Raw genomic sequence first — 22,447 nt, forward strand, 5'->3', positions numbered from 1 at the left:
GTGTTAGAAAACATGGTTTGTGGAAATGTAACACCCCCTTTTGCTCCAATTAGCAATCTAAAATCAAATCTCACTGCATTTCACCTTAGCCTAAAGATACAAACGGCGCCTGATAGGTCTTGTGAAACTACTGAAATATTCGCTGTGGCGAGCTATCAATTTGACGCCACGGCAAGATCTTATAACTCGCCGCGGCGAGATAGTCTTAGATTTTTTATTTTTTTTTTGCAAGTTGCCCTTCCACGCTTCCGTACGCTTCACCAAGACAACAACAAAAGAAGAAATCAATGCTTGGGTAGGCATCTGGATCATCCAGAGAGTTCACAGCAACAGCAACGCCAAGGATGACTGCTCCACCTGCGAGTCACTGGTCAACCCAAAATTGCCAGTACCATGACCAAGGCAAGGTTTAACTTTCTTTCGGAGGTCCTGTGCTGCAAAAATCCAACCAAGGGCCCACACAAGATAAAGCAGAAGGCAGAGAGGTTCAAGTACAAGAGGGCGCATCCTCTGTACACGCTGGAGCTCATCAGGGACACAGTGAAGGAGCCCTGCATCAAAAACTTTGCCCCCAGGAAAGAGCTGGCCCTTGATGAGGCTACGATGAAATATAAGGGCACCAAGGCAAATGTCAAGGCTTCTTCTTGCTCCTAAATAAGTAATGCATGATGGGGTTCAAAATCTACGCAGTCTGCGTCTGGTACATTCCGAGGACACGGAGAAGATGCTGAACATCTTCTTAAAGATGATGGAACCGTTCATCAGGATGTACTATCAACTATTCTCTGACCGGCTGTACACTTCAGTATCCCTTGCCTCATCATTTTTTTAGAGGACCTACCTGTGTGGAGCCATCACAAGATCTTCCCGAGAGCTCCCCATTGGGTTCAGCACAAACCCATAGGTCAACCCCACCCGTCACTCACTCATGACCCAGATGAGCGAGGCATCTCGAGGAACCATCTATGCTCGCCAGACGGACAAGATGCCCATGGTCCCGTGGCATGACACAAGTCATGTCATTTCTCTCTACTTGCCAACAGGGCTATAGAAATAAGAGCAACGATTTCCTCATGAGGAGTATCAAGTACACAGATGAAAAAATGGCTTCCAAGAATACCGTGAAGCTCCTCCCCATACCATAGACTATACCCCGTTTGTGGGTGGGGTCGACAAAGCCGACCACCTTCGTGCCTACCACATCTGCAGCCGACAGTCCATGGCGTGGTGGAAAAAGATTCTCCTCCTCCTCCTGGATGTATTTGAAAAAGGAACCAAAGCAAATAAAGAAACAAACAACCCCAAAAAACCAACAAACAACCCAACACCCCAACCAACCAACCAACCAACCAACCAACCAACCAACCAACCAACCAACCAACCAACCAACCAACCAACCAACAAAACAACAAACAAACAACTAAACAAACACCCCCAACACCCCAACAAACAAACAAACAAACAAACAAACAAACAAACAAACAAACAAACACCCCAACAAACAAACAAACAAACAAACACCCCAACAAACAAACAAACAAACAAACAAACAAACAAACAAACAAACAAACAAACAAACAAACAAACACCCCAACAAACACTTTTCACTTTTCCAAATGAACCTTTAATTCATGACAGAAAATATCTACAAAACAACGATTCTTAAAATAAAACAAGGTTCAAGTGGAATAAGTAAATACTGACATACAATAAACTTAACAGAAAAACGAAAGGATTCTCAGTAAAAAGATAAAAAGAATTAATTTGCTAATTATAACATGAAGATTGGAACCACACTTATAGTCATCCAAAACCCTGAGACTTCTCATTAGGGATAGACAATGACAACCATGAAAAAAAGATCAGTCTTCATATCAGCCAGAAAAGCTTATTGTCCACAAATGTGAACAAGGTGTTGTTGTGGTCCCATTTGCTCAAAAATAGGCCAACGTTGTGTTTTGCAGAGAAAAAGTGGTAATCCATCAGAATTTTACTCTTCATTCGAAGTTTCCATACAATAAGAGGGTCAGCAGTAGATGAACGCGAGTAGAGAAAGTATATGGTTGCTTTCAGACTGATAATGAAGTAATTTGCCAGATTAACCATCTCCTTTGAACGTCCATTCTTGTACGGAAGGAGGCACCAGTACAGGTCGAAATCTTGAACTACACTCGGGAAAAGACGACTCAAGAGACAGTTCAGAAGATTTAATGCTGGCTGGATGGCGCGACACATGATGAACAAGTGAACGATTGTTCCTCTTTGTCCACACCAAGGGCACAGTGGAGATATGTCTGGGTTAATGTGTTGCAGGACCGGTAGGCTGGGCAGAAAGTTATGTAATAGGCGGAATTGGACATCGCCCTCTTTCTTTGAGGAAGGCAGACGATATATTGCTTGCCATTCGATTTTCCCGTTCTCTGGGATTACATTCTGTTCATGCCAGTAAGTCTGAAGAGGAATCTCCAGCTGGTTGAGTTCTGCGTTGAGGGTTTTATAAATAGTCTTTGAAGACGCGCCTGTGGCATCGATGTCTGGAGGGAAGTGAACAACGACGGGAAGTTCTCTCAGGGCTGGGATGCTCTGAAGATTACGTGTGGAGAGACGGTATCCAAAACGGTTGAAAAACTGCGGGAAGACACGCAAGAGGAGATCTGTCATTTCAGAGAGTTCAGCGCGAAGAAGCCTGTTTGAGGACCTTCGCACTGGGTTTGCAGCTTGGATATCCTCCGTTGTTTTCCATTTTCCGGAAGAGACGTCCAGTAGGTCTCCAACTGTACGAACACCACACATCCGGAGACGAGGGCAAAGGAGATGGTCATCTATACCGGCAAACTTAATTACATGAGTAGAAATTAACGGTAAATTCAAAATGAAATGAAGAGAATCGAGCGGTATGACAATTTGGGCTCTCGATATCTTCCAAGCTCGTAACACATTACAGTAGAATGTTGGGAGGTGAACAAAAAATTTAGCGTCAAGATTTATTAAGAAGATTTGAGCATCAAAATCGAACTTGCAATATTGACGCAAAAAGTAGCTCATGAAAGCGAAAACAGGATGAGGTGATTTTTTTAGAAATCTTTGTACAAAGGAGAAGCGATACGTAAAAACTCGTGACTGGAGGCAGGTAAGGCCCAGACCGCCTGTTTCAGGTGAACGATACAAAATATTTTCCTTTATCCAATGTCGCCCATCAGACCAAATAAAATCTACCAGTTTCCTTTGGAGTTCACTGAGAATTTCTGGAGGGGGGGATAAAACTGCAAGAACGTGAAGAAGTTTGGAAGCCGCTAACTGATTGGCTACCAGGGCTCTGCCTCTGAAGGACAGCAGTTTACACAATCCTTTCCAACGAGCAAGAACGTTTTGCAATTTTTCTCGACAGGTTTGCCAGTTTTGTTGAAAAAAATGGAAGGAGTTTCCCATGTGAACTCCAAGGAATTTTAAACCAGTATTATTCCACTTAAAATTTAAGGGGTTGTCCGTTCTATTTATCCACGAACCGACCCAGAGGCCTTGAGATTTAGTAAAATTCAAACAAGCAGCAGAACAACGGCTATAACAATGATAAATATCTTGAATAATATTAAAAGCTTTATCACTGGTAACAAATATAGAAACATCATCGGCATAGGCCGAGGTAACAACAGTGTAATCAGAATTAGGAATCATAAAGCCAAAAGGTTTTAAATTACATCGAAGAGCATGGAGGAGAGGTTCTATAGCTATTGCATATAGCAAACCTGAAAGTGGACATCCTTGTCTAATTCCCTTTTTAAAAGGGAAAGGTGCGGTTAAGGAGCCACAAACCTTGATAAAACTCTGAGCATCATTATAGAGCAGTTTGACATAGGAGATAAATCTTTCTCCAAAACCCATGGTCTTCATAACAGCACATAAATAGTAATGATCCACATTATCAAATGCCTTTTTTTGATCAAGATTTAAAACAGCAAGAGGAATACAGTGAGAATTAGCATACATAAGAATATCCTTGATTAAGATGATATTATCATAAATTGAACGACCCGGAACAGTATAACTTTGATCAGGGTGAACAACGCTATCGATAACAATTTTGTAGTCTGTATTTAGTAAAGAGACAGGACGCCAGTTTGAAATCTCAAGCAAGTCGCCAGTTTTGGGAAGAAGGGTTATAACTCCCCTTCGACAAGAAACCGGAAGGTGGCCGCTGGCAACAGATTCATTGAGTACTGCCATGAGATCGTCCTTAATGATATTCCAAAAAGTTTGATAAAATTCAGAAGTAAGGCCATCCAAGCCAGGGGACTTATTTAAATTTAACTGGTTAACCGCCATATCCATTTCATCTGTTGTTATTGGTTTGTCACAATCTTCAGAGTCACTTTCACTGAGCGTAGGTAAATTTTTAAACAAGTGATCCATAGTACTGGGTTCAGTTTCGGCCTCACTGTACAATTCTTTGTAGAAATTCCGAATGTGACATTTTATTTCATTTGGATCATCAGTAGTCCTTCCAGATGAGAGACGAATTTTAGAAATAGTTTTAGCGGTAGAGTTGGATTTTTCTAGATTAAAAAAGAATGTAGAACAAGTGTCAATTTCTGTTGTGAGCTTAAAGCGAGATCTAATGATAGCCCCTTTAGCGTCATGCTTGAAGTGTTCATTCAGGGCATCCCGCTGTTCCTGAAGAGTTTTTTGAGTCTCTGGGGTAGGATCAGGACAACACTGTAAATTATCAATGGATTTGTGAAGAGAATGAATCTTGTCCCGTTTTTCACGGGCAATTTTAGCTCCATACATTTGAGTGATAGATTTAATATGATTCTTTCCCATGTCCCACCATACACTGATGGAGGAAAATTGGCATCTTGTAGCTTGCCACTTTTTCCAAAATTGTTTAAAAATTCCTTTGTAGGTCTCATCTTGAAGCAAAGAATTATTGAAGTGCCAGTAGGCGCTACCCTTCTTACTTACATCGGGAAGTGTTATTTTAAGAACAACAGCACTATGATCCGACAAGGAACAAGGTTGAATGTTACAGGAGTCAACAGAGGGCAAAAGGTGAACAGGGAAGTAAATTCTATCAAGTCTAGCTTTGGAGGTGCTTCTCAAATTGCCAGTGCTGTATCTGAACCAAGTAAATTTAGATGAATTGGGATTATTTCTACGCCAAACACCACACATAGAAAAAGTATTGATGATATTTTCTACAGCGGAAGCAATTTTGTGTCTCCTTTCAATGTTTTGCGAGAAGCGATCCAGAAGCGGGTCATGTGTACAATTAAAATCCCCGCCAAAAATGATAACTGGATTGTCGTGTGAAGAACAATGCTCTTCCAAGGAGATAAGACAGTTCATTGCAGCAACGTCATCCTGAGGAATCAGGATATTGTAAATATGATAGGTGGTTGAATAAATTCTAAGCTCGAGAAAAAGAACATATCCAGCACAGATCGTACAAGATTTTATTATGTTAAAATTATTATTTTTCTTGACGAGAGTAGCTACACCAGATCCCCGGGTGGTTCCAGGAGCGCAACAGACATCATACGGCCATGTTTTCCAACACAAATCTTCGTTCCTAAGATCATACGTTTCCTGTAGCAGAACAACATCGGGATTTTCAAGGGTTATGTCTAGATACGCACGAACAGAGTTGTTTTTGATGGGCGTGGAACATCCCCCTGTATTGAGGGTTACTAGGGTGAAAGTCATATACAAAACAAAGAAAAGTAGAAACATCATGGAAAAAGATGGATGGGATCGCTGGGATCGAGGTTTCTGACAAGCTTTCGAATCCTCTGTTGCATATTTTTCGTGAACAGAGGGCTGTTGCGGAGTGGCTTCAGCTGTTTTACTAGACCGGGGATGTCATGAGTAAATTTCCTGGCAACGTCAAGCGGCTTTCGACGTGACTTGACGCACTTAAGGAAGGTGACGACTTCCTCGTTTTGAAGTGGTCCTTTTGTCAGGTTTAGGTCCCCTGGCCCATCTCCCTCTTGATCGAAGACGCTTACGACAGAGGAGACGGATTCATGGTCGCTCTCTGAATCCAGTTGAGATGGGTGTATCGGTGGTGATTCTGTGGACATCTGAGATTCGTCCAGGATTTGGGAGATATTTTCCTCCGTTGAAGTTTGGGAGACACTTTCATCTCTTTCCATCTGGGGTGTATCACTTAGCTTACGCAGTTTTCGCTGTGGAGACGGAGACTTCAGCTGCACCAATGGATTGGACACAACTTCTTTAGGCTTTGATTTTTTGCGGTGTCCTTTGGCAACAACCTCTGCAAAGAGAGGAGAGGTTTTACGAGAAGGAGCTGGAGGCGAACCCCAGATGGAAGGCACTGTAGTATTGTTAGATGTTTTTAGATGTTGTGTATTTTGCTTTGAAGGAGCTGGACTTAAAGTGGTGTTATGTTTGTCTGCAGTGGAAGCACTTTGTTTTTCTGTCTCCTGTTGTTTTAGAGGTGTACCTGTTAAAAATCGAGCATCAGGTTCAGTGGCTGAATGTTGCTGCGCATCAGTATCAGCTGGCTTATCTGAAGTAGACGGCTTGTTCTGGTCAGTCAAACTGTCTCGTCGACTCTGTTTTGATGGATGTTTTGGGTCAGATTTTTTACCGTGTATAAACTTGGGAGGGGGATTCAATGGGTTAAAATCAGCCATGTTAGTGTTAGATGTAGACGGTTCAGCTTGTGTTGTTTTTTTGCAATGTTTACTTATGTGGCCATTTTCTCCACAGCTGAAACATTTAACAGATTCATTGGAGATGAAAACTCTGTAGTTCACCCCTGCGTGAACAATGTTCATGTGATCGGGAATAGTGACATTGGTTTCTATAACAGCATGCACTTGACGTCTAAAAGACATAACATGAGATAACTCTTTGTCTTTAATTCCTAAGGGGATCGGTTTGATGGCTGAAACTGGTTTGCAGAAGCTTGACAGATTTCTTGCAATGACTGCATTTGGTAATTCTGGATATACATTGGACAGTACAAGTCTCTCAGTAGGTTTTACTAAGGGGGTGATGGGAATAAACGAATCGTTGTACTCCAAACCATACACAACAGCTTCCTCAACCGCTTCCCTTGACTTGAGGTAGACTGCTACACGCCCATTTGATATACGGGAGGCAGAAACTATTTCAGCAGGGTTCATACCCGAAACAGATAGTGCATTAACATAACACTGGACAGAGACATTGTCTTCAGCTTTGAAAACGATTCCATTCTCGCGAGTTATGTTAGTGAAAGGTTCAGATACAACATTGGTCTTTGAGAAGCCAGTCGCCTGATCACCTGAGTGATCCCGAACAACAGGACGGTCGGCAGCACGACTAGCCATGGCGGCCAGCCCCGCTAGCTAACGTGTATCGAATGTTCGGGACTATGCCAAAAAAAAGAGGTGAAAATATTACAAGATGATATACCGTAACAGTCCGTCAATAAGACCTATCAAGTCTACAACAATATACGTACACAACTACAACCAATAAGGACCAAAAAGGTCATTAGTACAGTGATAAAACTTACGTTAAACGAGAGCCCAAAAATCACACCGCCTTCAAGAAAACAAACAAACAATCAAAAAAGAAAAAAAGGCTGTGATGATCGTTGACCAATCAAAACCAGTAGACTGAATTTGACTGGTCAAACTGCTTGCCATACATGTTATTCAACTGTTTTCGACTGGCATGTATATTTACATTACTTGATTGATATTTTGACTGTTTTTGACGTTTTTGAAACCACACTTTGAATAACCACACTTTCACTCACAAAATCAAAAAATTCAAAGTGCATTCTAATTGGAATAAAAGTTGTTTTTACGCAACCCTTCACATGCTAAAAAATTCGTGATGAACAAACTGTTCAAACAAAAATCTAAAACTCAAATTGAATCCGAGGCATCTGTTACCATACTAACTCTAAATCACAACTGCGGACGTGTAGAAAATGAAACTTGGTCGTTAGCAAACTTTCTGCTCTTTAGGTGTCACACAAAAATATATCATTGATGGAAAGTTTTGTACTGATAACAGTCCAACAATCGGTGCACGAAAGGACACAATCCTTGCAAGTTACAGAATTTGTATTTATCATACCTCAGATTAGTTTTAGAGAATATGATGAATCATCGTTTACTGAGACTTGTTAGTGTGACTGCGGCTTACAAATAAGGGTCTAACTGAGCAGAACCATATATGTAACATCCAAAAAGCAGTTCTCCATCACACAAAGTCTGAACCGCATGACATATAACGTACAGCGTGACAGAAAGCGAAAGAAAAAACACTTAATGTCCCAATACACGGACACATATCGCCACAACGTACATGTACACTGACCTATCTGGCTCGCGGCATCAAGTGCCCTGCCGCACGAACCAAACAATAACTCATGACCAGCAAAATACACGGTTGCAAATTCCTACATTCCCTTTAAAAAAACTCCAATCAACAAGCCACTTTTTAACAACTTTTTTGTCTTAATTAATTTTGGATTTGCCCTGCCCGACGTGTATTTAACACTGTATACTCAGTGTGCCCCCGGGAGCTTGTAAAAAAAAAACCACAAGCGTACTCGGGTGGGACTTTGAAATAACTTTTTTCTTTTCCTTGAACTAACTTTATGGTCGTTCTGAAAGTGGGCCAAATGTAAAGACAATGGTACTGTATTCCATTTATCCCCAAATTAAGTTACCCACCAGTGGCGTATCCAGGTTTGGGTGCGGTGGCAAAATCGTACATTTTTCTAGAAATGACTCATTTTTTTTGTTTTAGAATCGCCACTACCCCTCCTCTTCAAAGAAAATTCATAGTGTCCTCACTGAAAAGCCTGTGCTCTCAATTTTCCATAAGCAAATTGCAACCGAGTAGGAGCAGGGCAGGGTAGGGATGGGGACGGGGACTTTGCCACACCCGTTGGATACGCTATTGTTTAAATGCTGTCGTCGTCTCCGACCTTTCCGCCGCTTAAAAAGCTCCCACGTATTCCTGGACCATTATCTATTTAGCATATATAACAGTGTTATAACAATAATAGACTGATAGAGTGGCCGTAAACCACACACACACATACATGTAAGTTAGAGAAGCGTTGTCTAGGCTCAGATTATAAATAGTAACCGTCGTGATTTCTTTTGCCACATCACTGCCAACAAGTCAAACAAAAATCTCCATTACTCAGCAATGCTTCTTCCAGTTTCCCAAAATTTTGCCCAGTATTCGTTTTTATAGTCAACCCAGACGATTGTAGCACTTGACCTCTCGTATCTTCATACTGCATCGCTTGAGCGAAGTGAAATACCCTTTCCAGCTGCTCCAAATCACTCCATGCCCTTCTTGAGCAATGCTGCCATTTCTATGGTACGGGCCGTTCAAATTAGCATCGAGACAAAGAACAAACCACCATGCCCCCTGATAATCATGTGCGCAATTCCCCGTATCTGAGCCATCATTGTCGTGGTCCTTGGTCGTGAACAGTTTCCCGTTGTGAAGAGCGAGCGAATCTCCCGCTGTACTTGCAGGGTTGTATGCGCTAGCGCGGAGTCTATACTCCTCGCCCGATAGGCCGAATTCACCGTACTCTGCCCAGGCCGTGTTATCCTCCCAGTCCTCCAGGTTAACAATAAGCTGCCATTCCCCAGAGGCGGTGAGGTTATGGAGTAGACGATTCCCACTCCAGAACTCGCCAGTCAGGTTGCCAAAACCCGATTCGTACTCGGCCCAGGTGCGGTAGAAATCCCCTGAGCCGTCTTGGCGCCTCTGAACAACCATCCAGCCTCCCCCGTCGGTCTCCATGTCGCAGTACACCACCGCACCACCTGACTCCTCCTGTCCGCTTGGGTAGATGGTGTAGACGCCGTTGGTTCGGTGACCGGCTCTATAGAGCATCTGGCAGGTGCTGTTGTCAACATCGAGTCGTGCCGAACACAAGAGGGTGTCTTTGTTGCGATCAAAGTAAAAACTTCCTCCCAGTTCAACGAGGTCAACAGGACTTTCTATCCTCGAGACGTTACTCAACTCGCAAACGCCTCCGCTGGCTTGATAGTTGTAGGACGCACAGCGTGGGTCGAGAGTGCAGTCTCGTCCACACACTGCAACGGAAACACCACACTTATTCTGATAGGCAAAATCTTTAAGCGCTCGGTTTTCAGCCATATAAAAGTCCGGATTCTGACGGCTGTCTGAGCACTCGCTGGAACAAACATGAGCCCAGATAGGCGCAAAGAGGATGGCTGAAACCAAGGTTATCATCATGATGAATACGAGTATTGTTAAGGATGAAGTAAACAGATTCTTCAGACTTTAGAGGTTTTGAAACCTCTTAAAAGGGTTCGAACAGGTTTTGGTTACTAGGCTCCTTGCAACAATGAACGGTTAGACACTTAGGAGACCGAGTTTCAACCGTTCACGGTATTCAAGTTTCAGAGAACACTGAAATTCAGTTTGAACCCAGTGTTGAAATCACACTCAACCAATCTGCGGCTAAGGATTTCGACCGGAGAGATGATCCACTAAAATGCAAACTTGCAGATGTCCTTACTGTAACGAGGAAGGTAAGGCCTATCACGATCACATTATTGCTAAAATCAGAGGACAGAGTACCAATTTTCATCTTGTTGGAACTTACACACCAAAAACGGGAGTGCATGTTTTCCCCAAAGTGAGCTCAGGCACAGAGCAAGTGTCCGGATGCTGACGAAAGTCGGCGCAGTGGACGCTTCGACAGTAGCCGGATTGATACCAGTGGAGCAAATGTTTTCTTCGGACTCGATCAGCTCTCGATTGAGTTGTGTCCAGTACTAGTATTTCTCAAGTCTCTACTGTGCCCTTAACCTCACTATATACCATCCACTAGTAGCTTTAGGCCTTATACATATTCATGAAATGCCGGTGCCGGGAGAGACAGCAATTATACATGAATGTCAATATTGACCTTTTAAATGAAGCGTTCATGGGACTTAATAATTGATTCCCCTCGAATGAGCGATGCTGTAAGTGCTCATTTACCTTCTGTTAAATGCTCGGACCCTTGTGATGGGATGATCTCCAACCAAACTTCCGACGTATACTCGGAGTAAGAGTAGCTAGCTCTGCACTTGGTTACAAGTCGCTAGGTAGTCGGGATTTGTCCTTCGGCTTCACTTAAAATACATAGACGCGGCTGCTGTATGATGATGAGTAACCTTTGCGGTCGAGTTTCGACTTAATTGGTGGTCGATCATCCTCAAATTGGGGACGACGCAACCTTCGTTTGCGAGCAGACGCACAAATACCTGCATAAGGTGTAGATCACAGCGTTGGAAATTACTGCACAAAATTACACCAAGAGACTGATTGCGCCCATGGCATTAAGTCGCGTGACCAATAGTGGGTATCAAACATCAACAAACATGAGTGTCCCCAACAACAAAGTGTGTCATAAGTGTCATTTACCTAAAATAAGGCTGACGGTCGGTTAAGTACTCAAACTACTGATGTGCCGAGTGTTTTACCGAAAATCGGCTTTATTTTTGGTAAACAACACTTAAAACACACATTGCTATTGGCGGACGACGAGGTTGTTGACATTTGATACCCACTTTAGGCCACGTGACTTAGTTTAGAGGGCGACATCGGTGTATTACCAATTAACTTGGCACCAAGTCCGATAAGCCAGCTCCTGCTAGCAGAGTCGCATGGTTACTGCGTGTGTACGCATGTCAAGGGCACTTGGAAGTCTTGACCAGACGGCCACCAGTGGAACTGCATGGAGTTTCCTTACCTTGTGTAGGTATTTTTTGTCTCTTCTGTGTATAACAAAAGGAAAAGATATTGACAAAGGACAAACTGGACTCTGGCCACCTTGCAAACTTGTCCTGGTTTAAAACGGGGAAACATTAGAAACACTTTCTAAGAGTTTCCACAAAATGAAACTGTTTTTTCTATATCTGGCTCAGGAAATTGGAACAAAGAAAATTCCCTAAAATACAGTAAATTAAATACAGAATTTTTGTACAACAACATGAAACGAATTATCCAAGCGATAGATTTAACACCCGAGACTAGGAATAGGAACAAGGGACTAGGAACTACCCAAGAGGTATAACCCCAAATTTTAGGGAATCGCAGTGTAGCCTGTAAAACAAAGCAGTTCATCTTTTGTCCGGTGTTTCCCAACGATGCAATTGACAAGTTTAGCAGCTACATTTGGCATTAAAGATAAAGTATTCTTTATTAATTAAGCTAAACACGGTAAGATTTACATAAAAAAGAAACCTCTGTACTTTAATCAGGCATTCACTGGGAGTTGGTCATTGCGTTACTGGCACTGTACATGCGCATAATTTCAGCAACTGCCGGCTGCATGACATTGTGTATGCGAGCCACGCCCCAATATATCAAGATCACAGTGAGCCAAAGTTAATCAGGATGGTGCAATGAGCAGAGATGCAAGGAGGGACGACACTGCTCCTTCCTTGCCAGAGCATCTTAAACCAAATTCATGCTTGAGTATACACAGTACAATTCAAGGACGTATTCTACTGCAGACTATATACCAGGCACGAAATGGGACAATATATAATCCAAATATTACAAAAAGCGCAGGTGGGGATTCAAATATCGCCAAAAAAAAAAATGCACGGGAACACAGGACGTAGGAAAAAACCCTGTAAATGTGCTTGGACTTGACTTAGTATGAGCTTATTCAAAAGAAGCCAGGACTAAGTAAGGCAGATCAAAAATCATTCACCTCCTTGAAGGTTACCCAATGACACAGAAGCCAATACGTTTGCCACTATTAGTAGGAAGCTGCTGTCATAATCGAGCAAGGCCTGGGCTCTTCTAATGCTAAGCAAATGGGAATAAGTCTTGAGGGAAAGGGGAAGGGACAATATCACGATGGATATTACGAACAAGGTTCCAGACCAGTGAAATTCTCTTTTTCCAGGCACACACGTAACCATATGCCTGGTAACCTGTTTATAATGAGACATCACAAGTGCCAGGCAAAATCTACAAAGGTTTGAACGGTCTTCTCTGATCGAACCTGCAGACCCATATTGCCTGTTAAAATGTGACCATAAAATTATGATGCCTTAATAGCTCTTTGCTCGTTATTTTGTAAAAGACAGCGGAGCCGCTCTCGGAGTGTACCTCCGCTTCATTTAGCAATTATTTATCCGGTGTAATGTCTTTCGGGGGAAAGTGTTGACGAGTTTCAGGAAGGCCACATCTTTTATGAAAGTCATTAATTGGAGTCGCTTGCGAAGCGGAGCGAAATGGAAATAAGTGGTGAGTGAGTTAGTTTGGCCTCCCCAACAACTTTGCAAGTTCAGTATTAATTTTCAGTGGTTACCACCACCCAGGCCCTCTCAGTGCTACAGCTGTATATGCTCTGTGTTTTAAAATGTCTACGGAGCTCTAGGAGTGCCACGCAGTTTTTCGAGATGCCGCCATATTTCATTGCAGGGCATTGAAAAAAATCAATGAGACAACATGCCAACATTCTAAGAAAATTTATCTCGGGATCACCAACAGATCCTTCTTTGACTCCCTTCATTAAAAGGTATTCTGTCGGTGATTGGGGTCATTGTTTGATACAAATTACTAGTGCTACATGTCAAACTGGTTGAGTTTGTCCTCATTTAAAAGCGAAATGTTTTTATCATCTGGTTGTTTTCCTTTAATAAATCGAGTTCACCTTACGGATTTAAATCATTTGAATGCCGCCACCGTGCTTATGGTTACCTTTTAATGCATTACAGAAACGACGGCTATTTGCAAGCAAATGCATACTTGCAGTTTTCTAAGGATGTTATGTTGGGGATGGGATAGATACCCCGGTGCCATTTTGACAATTTGGATGAGCCGCAGGACCCCCTGAAAATATAATGTCGTATGGGAATGTCGTTGTGGCAACATGACCACCTGAAAATGAAGTCAATTGAGCAGTGAAAAACAAGACGTCAAAATTCGAGTAATTCCAATATTCTCTGGCGTTTAATGAAGTAAGTATTGTAAACTGTTGGAAGCAATCGTACTTGCAATAGGAATGCATGCGAGTTTGTTTAGATTTCTGTGATACTAATCGAGCCATACTGGGCAGAAATCTACGCAGTTGATGTTTAAATTGGGTGCAAATTCTCGATCTGCACGATCGGTTGATCTTCTTGCAGGAAATATTTTTCGCCTGTCCCTTTTCTTTCCAATTCACAGTTGTGAAAGAGTGGTTCCACAAGGGAAAGTAAAGTTGGATATTTATTGCAGGATCGATAAATGGCACCGCTCGATCGGGCGATACTGTCAGTCGACCTATCTACACAAGTCAACACGTTGAGTAGATGGGGAAGTGAGGTATATTGTACACGAAATATGCGTTCAAAATAGCAAACAAGACAACTCACAAAAGCAGTTTCAGTTTTGTTCCTCTTTGTCGGGGTCGGAGTGGTATTGTCTTCTTGTTATGCACGGAGTTGACACCGATCGCGACAACGCTGTCTGGGAATGCGGTCATGCATGGATGTCAGGTATATACCCTATAGCGCACTAGGCCTACAATTTATGCTGCGTATAATTTTTATGTGTCAGGGGTACGAGACCGTGGTATTGGCTTATACACAAAAGTTAAGCTAGCCCACTCTGAACATAGATTTATGTGTTATCGTTTTCCACTTTTTACATATGAAGAGGCTGTGTCATTCGTTCCGAGCAGGCCCTATTGACTCATCTTCCTTCCTTCAAGGCATCTATTACATCGTGGCCATGTGAGTAACCAACAACTGCCAAGAATACATGTTTTGGCCAGCCATATTACTAATTTCACCTTGCTTTAGCAAAAGTCGTCCTTACAGACAATACAGTGCAAATGGCAGACATTTGGATTGGCTAGGAATCAATAACGAGCTCTCTAATGTCAAAATCAGAAAGTAGCATTTGCTCTGTGAGTTGCTTTCCTAATTTGTGATCATAAAATGATGCATTTTACCCTGCAGTGTGTTTTGAGTCATTTTAGGCTAATTGAAGTCATTTCAGCGGTCGAATATAAATTTCAGATATTATTAACAAATTGAAACTACTGATGAAGAGGTTTTCCCACCGTTTGAGTTTTTGTGAGAGTCACAAAACTTGATATATGTGGTCGGCTCCACAAAAATGGGTATTATGGGACATTTTTTCTTTTCAAATGAGTTACATACACATATGAACTGGTTTCATTATAAGCTTCCACTCGGTGTAGGTTTGAGCCTTGAGGCGTTTTGCAATCTGGAGATATACTGATTTTTGCATACTAATATCGTACACATTAACAGAAGTGCTTTCAGAGATAAAGCCCTTTAAACAAAGGAAATGGAAAAAGAAATCAGCCAAGAAGAAAGGCTCTAAAATAGCACAGCAACAGTTAGATTTCTTGTATGAATTGCGAAAATATTGATATGATAGACGCCTATAACCCAAGAAGTAAAAAACCACCCTGCTCTCTACATGGAAAAGCCCTTAGTGTGAAATAGCACAGTGTCCCTTAATACCTTTTGTTGAAGAGCAGGTCACATACATGCATATTCTGTAAACGTCACGGTATATGACAAAGCAAATATTGTATGTATGTTTACGGGTTGCACTCTAGTTTAAGACTCGTGACCAGCGTAGTGATTTCTGGTATTGCGCAACGTACGAATAAATGTGGGATTTCCAAAGTTTAGATTGAGCGTTTTCGGAAGATTTGTGCACGTTTTTGTGCGTGGATTTTTCACTTACACGTAAATGGCAAACTAAACATAGTATGCAGTTCTGTAAGTTACTATAAATTGTGAGAGATTTCACTTTTTCACATTCAGTTTACAGCCAAGCCTATAATAAAGCCTAGCTCACAGTGCCATCACGATTGTGCCTGGCGCCTCGCGAGGCATTTTATTGCTGCTTACCAAATAACTAACACTATTATGCATCTACACTGTGATGAAATTATGCACGGACTGTCACTGTTTTCAAGGAAAGTCGAGTTTGTGTTTGTTTATCAGAAAAAACAATGTGCTGTGTAAAATTAAGACGGTTTAACGAAAATTTTATTTTATCTAAAACCAGTATTGTGGTTGCCATGAGACACTCTTGTCGTCCACACAGAGGCTATCGGAGTTTAGATGAGTAAATCTTTGTATATTTTATCATGAATGTAGTCTAGAAGAAGAAGTATCGAACACACATACACACCGCATCGACGAAAGCAAACCAGGGTTGACATGACGACACCCAACGATCGAGAGCTTCCCAGTACAGGTATACGAAGACATAGGTTTATCCTTAATCACATTGGAAAAGCCCTTCTATTTCTAAAATGTTGTTTGGCAAATCGAAATGACGGACTGCGTCAAAACTGAACCATGGCACGCATCGGTTGTGTGCTTATAATTATGAGTTCATTAGAAGGTGAAAAATGGTTATTTCCTCTTTCATGTTTTTGTTTGCTCGATTAGAGCAAAGCCGGTTCCCATTAAAAAAGACAATGTAGCGGTGCCGAGTATAATACATGCGATATGAGAACAAATACTTTCCTTAAAAACGAAGGCGCTGTAAGAATTCTCCACGCATAAGGAGGGCAACTCAAGTTCTCCACACTCCTGGCTCGGGAGTGTCACGCATGAGAGCTGTGCCGCGTAGCGGGTGCACTCAATTAAATGTATAATCAATTGATTAAACTCCACCTGAACATTGGGATTGAAAGAAGCTTCTTTCTTTTCTTTCAACAAATGGGCATGAAGATGACAGTTTATGGTGACTTGAGGAATCGCTGTGAAGCATGCATTTGAAACATTTTTCCCGTAACGCTGAAAGGCATGGTCACGGCCGCATGCGTGTTCTAGTCACCCGTATCCCGTGGGCCCATAATTCTGCTCTAGAATAGCAGCTTGCTCTATCACCGACTTCATGGCGCTGGTAGGCCGTACAACCTTACATTTTATATTGATGTCAAGCTGTGCGAAGTAACCGGTATCGTATGTAGAGAGTTATTAAGCTAGGCCAATTGCCAAAGTAGAGTTAAAAGCTTTCCGAAACCGGAAATTTCAGAGAAAAACACGCAAACCACTATTATTACTTTGTAGCATTTTTGCGTGGGCCCTTTGTCGCTCTTTGCACGTTGCCGCCGTAAGCATGCAGAGCTTCGATCTGGGACCTTTACACAATAAACACAACCGGCTCAGTAACTCACGTGTATTTCTTATGTCATCTTTCTCGTGCTGGGTTAGTTCTTATACCATGTTATTTGACAAAGCGATTCTGACGCGATTACAAGCTGAAGTTTGAGGCTCTGCGTGCCTATGGTGATAGCGGGCGAAGAGCAGATAGTAACTACTACGACCCTGCTCGTGGTATTTTAGGCCCCAGCGCTATCAGTGAGCGCATGTAGAGGCTGATGTGCAGGCCTTGTAGGGACAGTTGGCACTGGCGGAGAAAGCGGGGGGGGGAATGACCGTCAATTTTTTCGAGGGAGGCATGCCCCCCCACACTTTTTGCAGGTTCTATAATGGGGTGGGGCTTATTGGATCGGCCTATTGATGGCTGCATAATGCCAGATGGTCTTACAACTGACCCAGCCCCCACTTTGAAAATCGTTCGTTTGCCAGTAGTGCCAGTTGGTTGCTAACATTTTCCCGGAGGAAAATGGTTGTGGAGGTGAATTCAAACAAGAAGCTCTCCTTATTGCCTCAAAAGCGGGAAGACAGAAAGGTTCAGAGACCTAGAATCGGGAAAGAGGCGTGTCGAGCATGCACCTTGTCCTTACTTTCACCGCTTCTGCTGTCTTGAATTCATCTTCAGCCTGGTCATACCTGCCCGTATGAGGTCAAACTCTAGCTGACCTTTATTTCCTATACATGGCAATATCCGTCTCTGAAATTCTTCTAATAGATAAAAACAGCAGCTGGGGATTTGTCTCGTTCCCTTGTTGGAAAGTGAGTTTGAATGTCTTTTATCCTGTCCAGGCATCAGCGAAGAGGTGCTGCGCAAACTTGCGTCTCAACTCGGACCCGACTGGAGGAAAGTGGCATCGTTCCTCGGTCTGGCCTGGGCAGAGATCAGGAGCATCAGGAGCGACAACCCGCTGCAGACGGAGGAGCAAGCTTTCCAAGCGCTCATCATGTGGAAGCATGGGCAGCCCCGGCACGCGGACCAGATCGGCACGTTGTGTTCAGCCCTTTGGCAGGCTGGTAGAATCGATCTCGCTGACCGAGTGCAAGGTACGTTCGCACTCTGCTTGCAGCTATACAGCCAGCCAAGGGTCCAGTTCAGATAACCGCACAAAGGTCAAGTAGTAAGCTTGAGAGAGCCTCAAGGTATATCCGTGATCATTCTTGCTAGCAGTCTGGCCTCAGATGAGGAAATTCGACATACATACAGTGCATATTCTAATGTGAGCGCTGACCCGCTCCCTCCGGTATTTAAACAGTCTTAAGTTAGTGGATAGGACAAGATTAATTTGCCGTCGGAAATAGATTGCAGTCAATTTTGCTTGAGTTGGAGTGCTGAGAGAACGTTTTTGGCAAATTTGCAGAGCAACCATTTAATCCGAGACTGAGGTCACAAAATTGCGTTTATGTTCGTTATTCGCTGTCGAGCCTTGCAGGAGGAGACCTTCGATCTGTGAGTGTCAATTTTATTGTGTGATACGCCAAATCGTTTCCTTTTATGTTCATTGATTCCAGAGGGAACCAGACGCCAAACTCCTACATATGCAGACCGCCGCTATCTGCAGCAGGGAGTAGTAGACGGGCCAAAATGTCACACTAACCCGGACGAGGTTTCGGGGGTCTACTGTGAGACATGCTCAACATTGATCTGCTACGAGCTTACTGCTGTCGATCACTACCAACTCAAACATCATATTGCAGACATCACAACAGCTGCTCACCGTCACCGTCGCCTCCTGAGAAGGGTACTGCTCCCAAAACTCTGCCGAGAGATCGAGGAACTTGAGGAATCCCTAAAGGAGATCTCCCAAACAAAGCAGTTGTTTGTTGAACACTTCATCCAAGCCAAAAAGAAATTGGATGCGCTAGAAGTAATTGCTGAAGAGCACCGGAAGATGACACAACTCCGAAGGCAGCGTGACCTTCAATTTAACGAACTGGAGACCATAGTGAGTGAGTTGTTAAGGAGGAAACAAGAATCGCTTCTGACGGTCCGGGGGATCTTGCACAATGCTTCAGCTAGGGATTTCCTGTCAGCCTATCCGAAGATCAGGAAGAAGATAGAGTTTCTGAGCTCCCAGAGGCCACCTGAGGTGGACCCTGGCCTCTCCTATCTACGGTTTCCAAGCAACCAGAGGGGCTGTGCTAGTCGATACGGTAAGGAGTTGCAACTCTACGGCAGGCGTGACAGACCGGGAGATAGCAGCGGAGCCGGAAGGGGAATCACAATCGACGGGGCTCGAGGTATTGCAATTCTTGCAACACGTGAGATCCTGGTGACAGACCACTACAACAACCGAGTTGTCGTCTGCAACTCGAGAGGTCAACCACAACGAGTGATTCGAGTGTTAGGAAGTAAGTTTGACCATGGTTTCGAAGGCGGGTAAACGTGATTTGGAAGATTCACTTTGTATATTTCTAATAAAAGGAACCCTGTTCTATAAAAGCTCCAAGGAACAACAACAAAAAAAAAGCCTACTGGCGAGTTAGCTTATTTCTGCATCATTCTGTTTTCATTCCAGAACCTCTGGATGTTGCAGCCATTCCGAAATCCGATCGCATTGTGGTAGTTGACAGCACGAAATACGTCCAAGTCTTCTCGAAGGAAGGAACGCTACAAGCAGAATTTCCCACAGTTCCGCCGACCGAGGTTGAAAAAACCGAAGTTAATCTTCGGAGTGTTGCAGTAAAGCGCGATGGTACCATAGTTGTGGGTGATGTCAAGAGAAAGGTTTGGACCGAGCACAGGCCGACCGATGGGACACTCAAGCGTACCATGCCAGTCAAGACCAAGCCTTACTTCCTGGCGGTTGACAGCACTGAAAGGGTCGTGGTCAGCGGCATCGTATGCACGGTGCGCGTTCTGGACACCAACGGGATCACCATGTTCAAAATCAAGCCAAACGTGGAAGGGGAGAGGGTGAAGCAGCTGTCCGGCGTGTGCTGCATCGGGTCAGACATCTATGTGACAATGAACAATGGCGCAGAGCACACAGGACACATCCACCACTACGACAGCAGTGGAGTGTTCGTTGGTTGCCTGGCCCAGGGAGAGCAGCTACCGCTTGGGATGGCGTTTATATCAAACAGACAGGAGCTAGCAGTTGCCAACTGGTCAGGTGGCGTCAACATGTACAAGCTCGAGGAGAGACGCCCTGATATCGGGTGGAATTCAGTCCCTTGTACAAAGTAAATATAAAAATAACCATCATAACTGTCATAAAAAGATGCATGAAATGCACACTGCAAAGTTATTATGAGAAATAAGTAGTTCCCCCTCCTCATAAAAAGGTTGGTGCAGCAGTAACGTCATTACCTATCTGTCTGCCCGTATGCAACAATCTGACATTCAAAAAGCTGAGGGACCTGCCCCCGCCCCCGGAGAATTCCTTAATTTACTCCTAACAAATAAATCATCATTTGCACCTTACTCTGCATTGCACCTTATTGTGCAATGGATTTCTTCCCGCATATAAAACGCAGGCTTACACGTTTAGGTTAGTTCAAAGGCCGTGGTGTATAATTAGGTCAGATTACTGCATTGTGGGTAAGAAATGTAAGCATATAATGTGCAGATGCCTAATGCTGGCAAAGTGAGCAGCTAACCAACAGATTAAGAAGGTTCATACACGCGAGATAACCACACCGGTCAAGACAAGAGTAGAACAGGTGAGGGAATGTCAAGTTAAAAGAAGTGGTAGTTTGCCCTTCAACCAGCGACCCTTTATATACTTAGACAGTTTCAAATTCATCATTATGGGACATTTCCATGATATAGATCTAGTTGAATAGATTATTTAGGCAATTTACTTGTAAACAATACTGACTTCCAAACAAGCTTATAATTAACCGTGCGTTCTTGTAACCATTCTAAACATCGTTTAATCGGCGAGCTTCTTCAGCTGTGCTTGAGAAGATATCGAATACAATGCACCAGGACCCGTGCTATAGGGAAATGCATACATTTACACCAGTCTGACGTTCCTGGTATTTTCGCACATCTGGTGTTCTTTGTTCTGCACGCGGATTTTTATCTGTACGTTTTTGAATAAGTAATCGCAAATAGCATTATTCACCGATCTGCCGATTACAATACAGGCGTCTCTCCTCCAAAGTGACAGGTAGTATAATACTGAGGGGGCTTGCGTGAGTTTTAGATGTATCTTACAAATTGTTCTTGGCAGCCATTTTTCTGGTAAGAGCTTTAATTTTGTTCCACAGGGCATGAGGAATAAATGCACAGGGATACACGAGTAGACCTTTTGTGATATCCCATCGTAACAAAAGCAGTCGCGAGAAAGATGGCTGCCAAGCAGAACCTCTGATCAAGCGGCTTGGCAAATACAGAATCAGTACTAGACGTGTCAAGTTGTCTTGTTTCCTCAGAGTTTATTTCCTTGGTAAAAGCTGTGAGTTCGGGTGCAACCCGATTTTCCTTTGGGAAAGCTGAGGACGTTTGAAATTTCTCGTCGTGGAATCAAAGATCAATATGTTCAGGAAAAAGATATTGTCACAAAATATACCTTCAGAAAAATACCATGTTTTAAGTTAAATTATGCATTCCTTGTATTTTATATTGTGGTTTGTTGGTGTTTTGTCTCTATAGTTAGAGTTAGTACTGTATTGCCTTCAGTCATTTCAAGATAAAAGGCTGATCAAATGGTTTGAGTTTATTTTAGATGTCGGGACAATTTCGTCTGTGCCTACCCGTTTTCTACACAATATGACTTAGGCCCAATATCTGACATCAATCATAAGATTCGAATAATCATTTCTGACTACAGGAAATTGTTTTAAAATTAATAATTTGGCTATTTCATCATTTGCGGACGATAACTTTGGTTTTCATTAATTTTATGCTTCAAGATTCCAACTTTTCTATACAACATAATATTGTAACAGGGCCAGATCGCGGTCTAAAAGGCTTGACGGACTCAGGATTTGAGGGAGACGAGACGGGACTGACAACACTTCACGGACTTACGACGAGTACCAGGACTGACAAACACAGAAATTATAACACACCAAACACAGCTTTTAGATTCCTCTATTATTCTCAAACTGATTAGCTTTAATTTGTGTCCTTTCTCTCACTTACATTCTTCTGGATTTCTCCGATTTCTTTTTGCTCTAATGACCAGTGAATAACGCGATAGGGGCCTATCGTGGGACGTCTTGCCTCTTTTCTGTTCTGCTAGCCACTGCCGGCCACACGCTGCCTGCGCTGTGCGCGAGCGCGAAGCCTAGCGGTGACCTGATTGGCCGGCATCCTCTCAGGCGGCGAT

The 22,447-nt window shown here is 43.0% G+C and overlaps 1 protein-coding gene and 1 pseudogene across 2 annotated transcripts; one reads left to right on the forward strand and one right to left on the reverse strand.

The window, feature by feature from the left end:
* Positions 1-4,744: 4,744 nt before the first annotated feature.
* LOC110984309 (microfibril-associated glycoprotein 4 pseudogene) lies at positions 4,745-11,267 on the reverse strand (annotated as a pseudogene).
* Positions 11,268-14,314: 3,047 nt separating this feature from the next.
* LOC110984345 (uncharacterized) lies at positions 14,315-20,912 on the forward strand. Of its 2 annotated transcripts, XM_087142687.1 has the most exons (6): positions 14,315-14,507; positions 14,668-14,744; positions 16,155-16,254; positions 17,958-18,212; positions 18,678-19,517; positions 19,685-20,912. In XM_087142687.1, exons 3-6 carry the CDS (start codon positions 16,218-16,220, stop codon positions 20,353-20,355), a joined length of 1,803 nt encoding a protein of 600 aa, XP_086998813.1. In that variant the 5' UTR covers positions 14,315-14,507; positions 14,668-14,744; positions 16,155-16,217; the 3' UTR covers positions 20,356-20,912. The 2 variants fall into 2 exon arrangements, with proteins under 2 accessions (XP_086998813.1, XP_022100154.2); XM_022244462.2 differs by lacking the exon at positions 14,315-14,507 and having other exon boundaries at positions 14,523-14,744.
* Positions 20,913-22,447: the final 1,535 nt, after the last annotated feature.

This window comes from Acanthaster planci, linkage group LG10 (genome assembly GCF_054643075.1).
Source record: "Acanthaster planci isolate LZ-2023a linkage group LG10, COTS_SCS, whole genome shotgun sequence".
Lineage (NCBI taxonomy): Eukaryota > Metazoa > Echinodermata > Asteroidea > Valvatida > Acanthasteridae > Acanthaster > Acanthaster planci.

What these genes read in the sequence shown, in the direction of transcription:
- LOC110984345 (XM_087142687.1), top strand. Translation starts at nt 16,218, where the DNA reads ATGACGACACCCAACGATCGAGAGCTTCCCAGTACAG. An exon ending in TCTCGCTGACCGAGTGCAAG is followed by an intron (nt 18,213 to 18,677) that starts GTACGTTCGCAC and finishes CATTGATTCCAG; the next exon opens with AGGGAACCAGACGCCAAACT. An exon ending in AGTGATTCGAGTGTTAGGAA is followed by an intron (nt 19,518 to 19,684) that starts GTAAGTTTGACC and finishes TTTTCATTCCAG; the next exon opens with AACCTCTGGATGTTGCAGCC.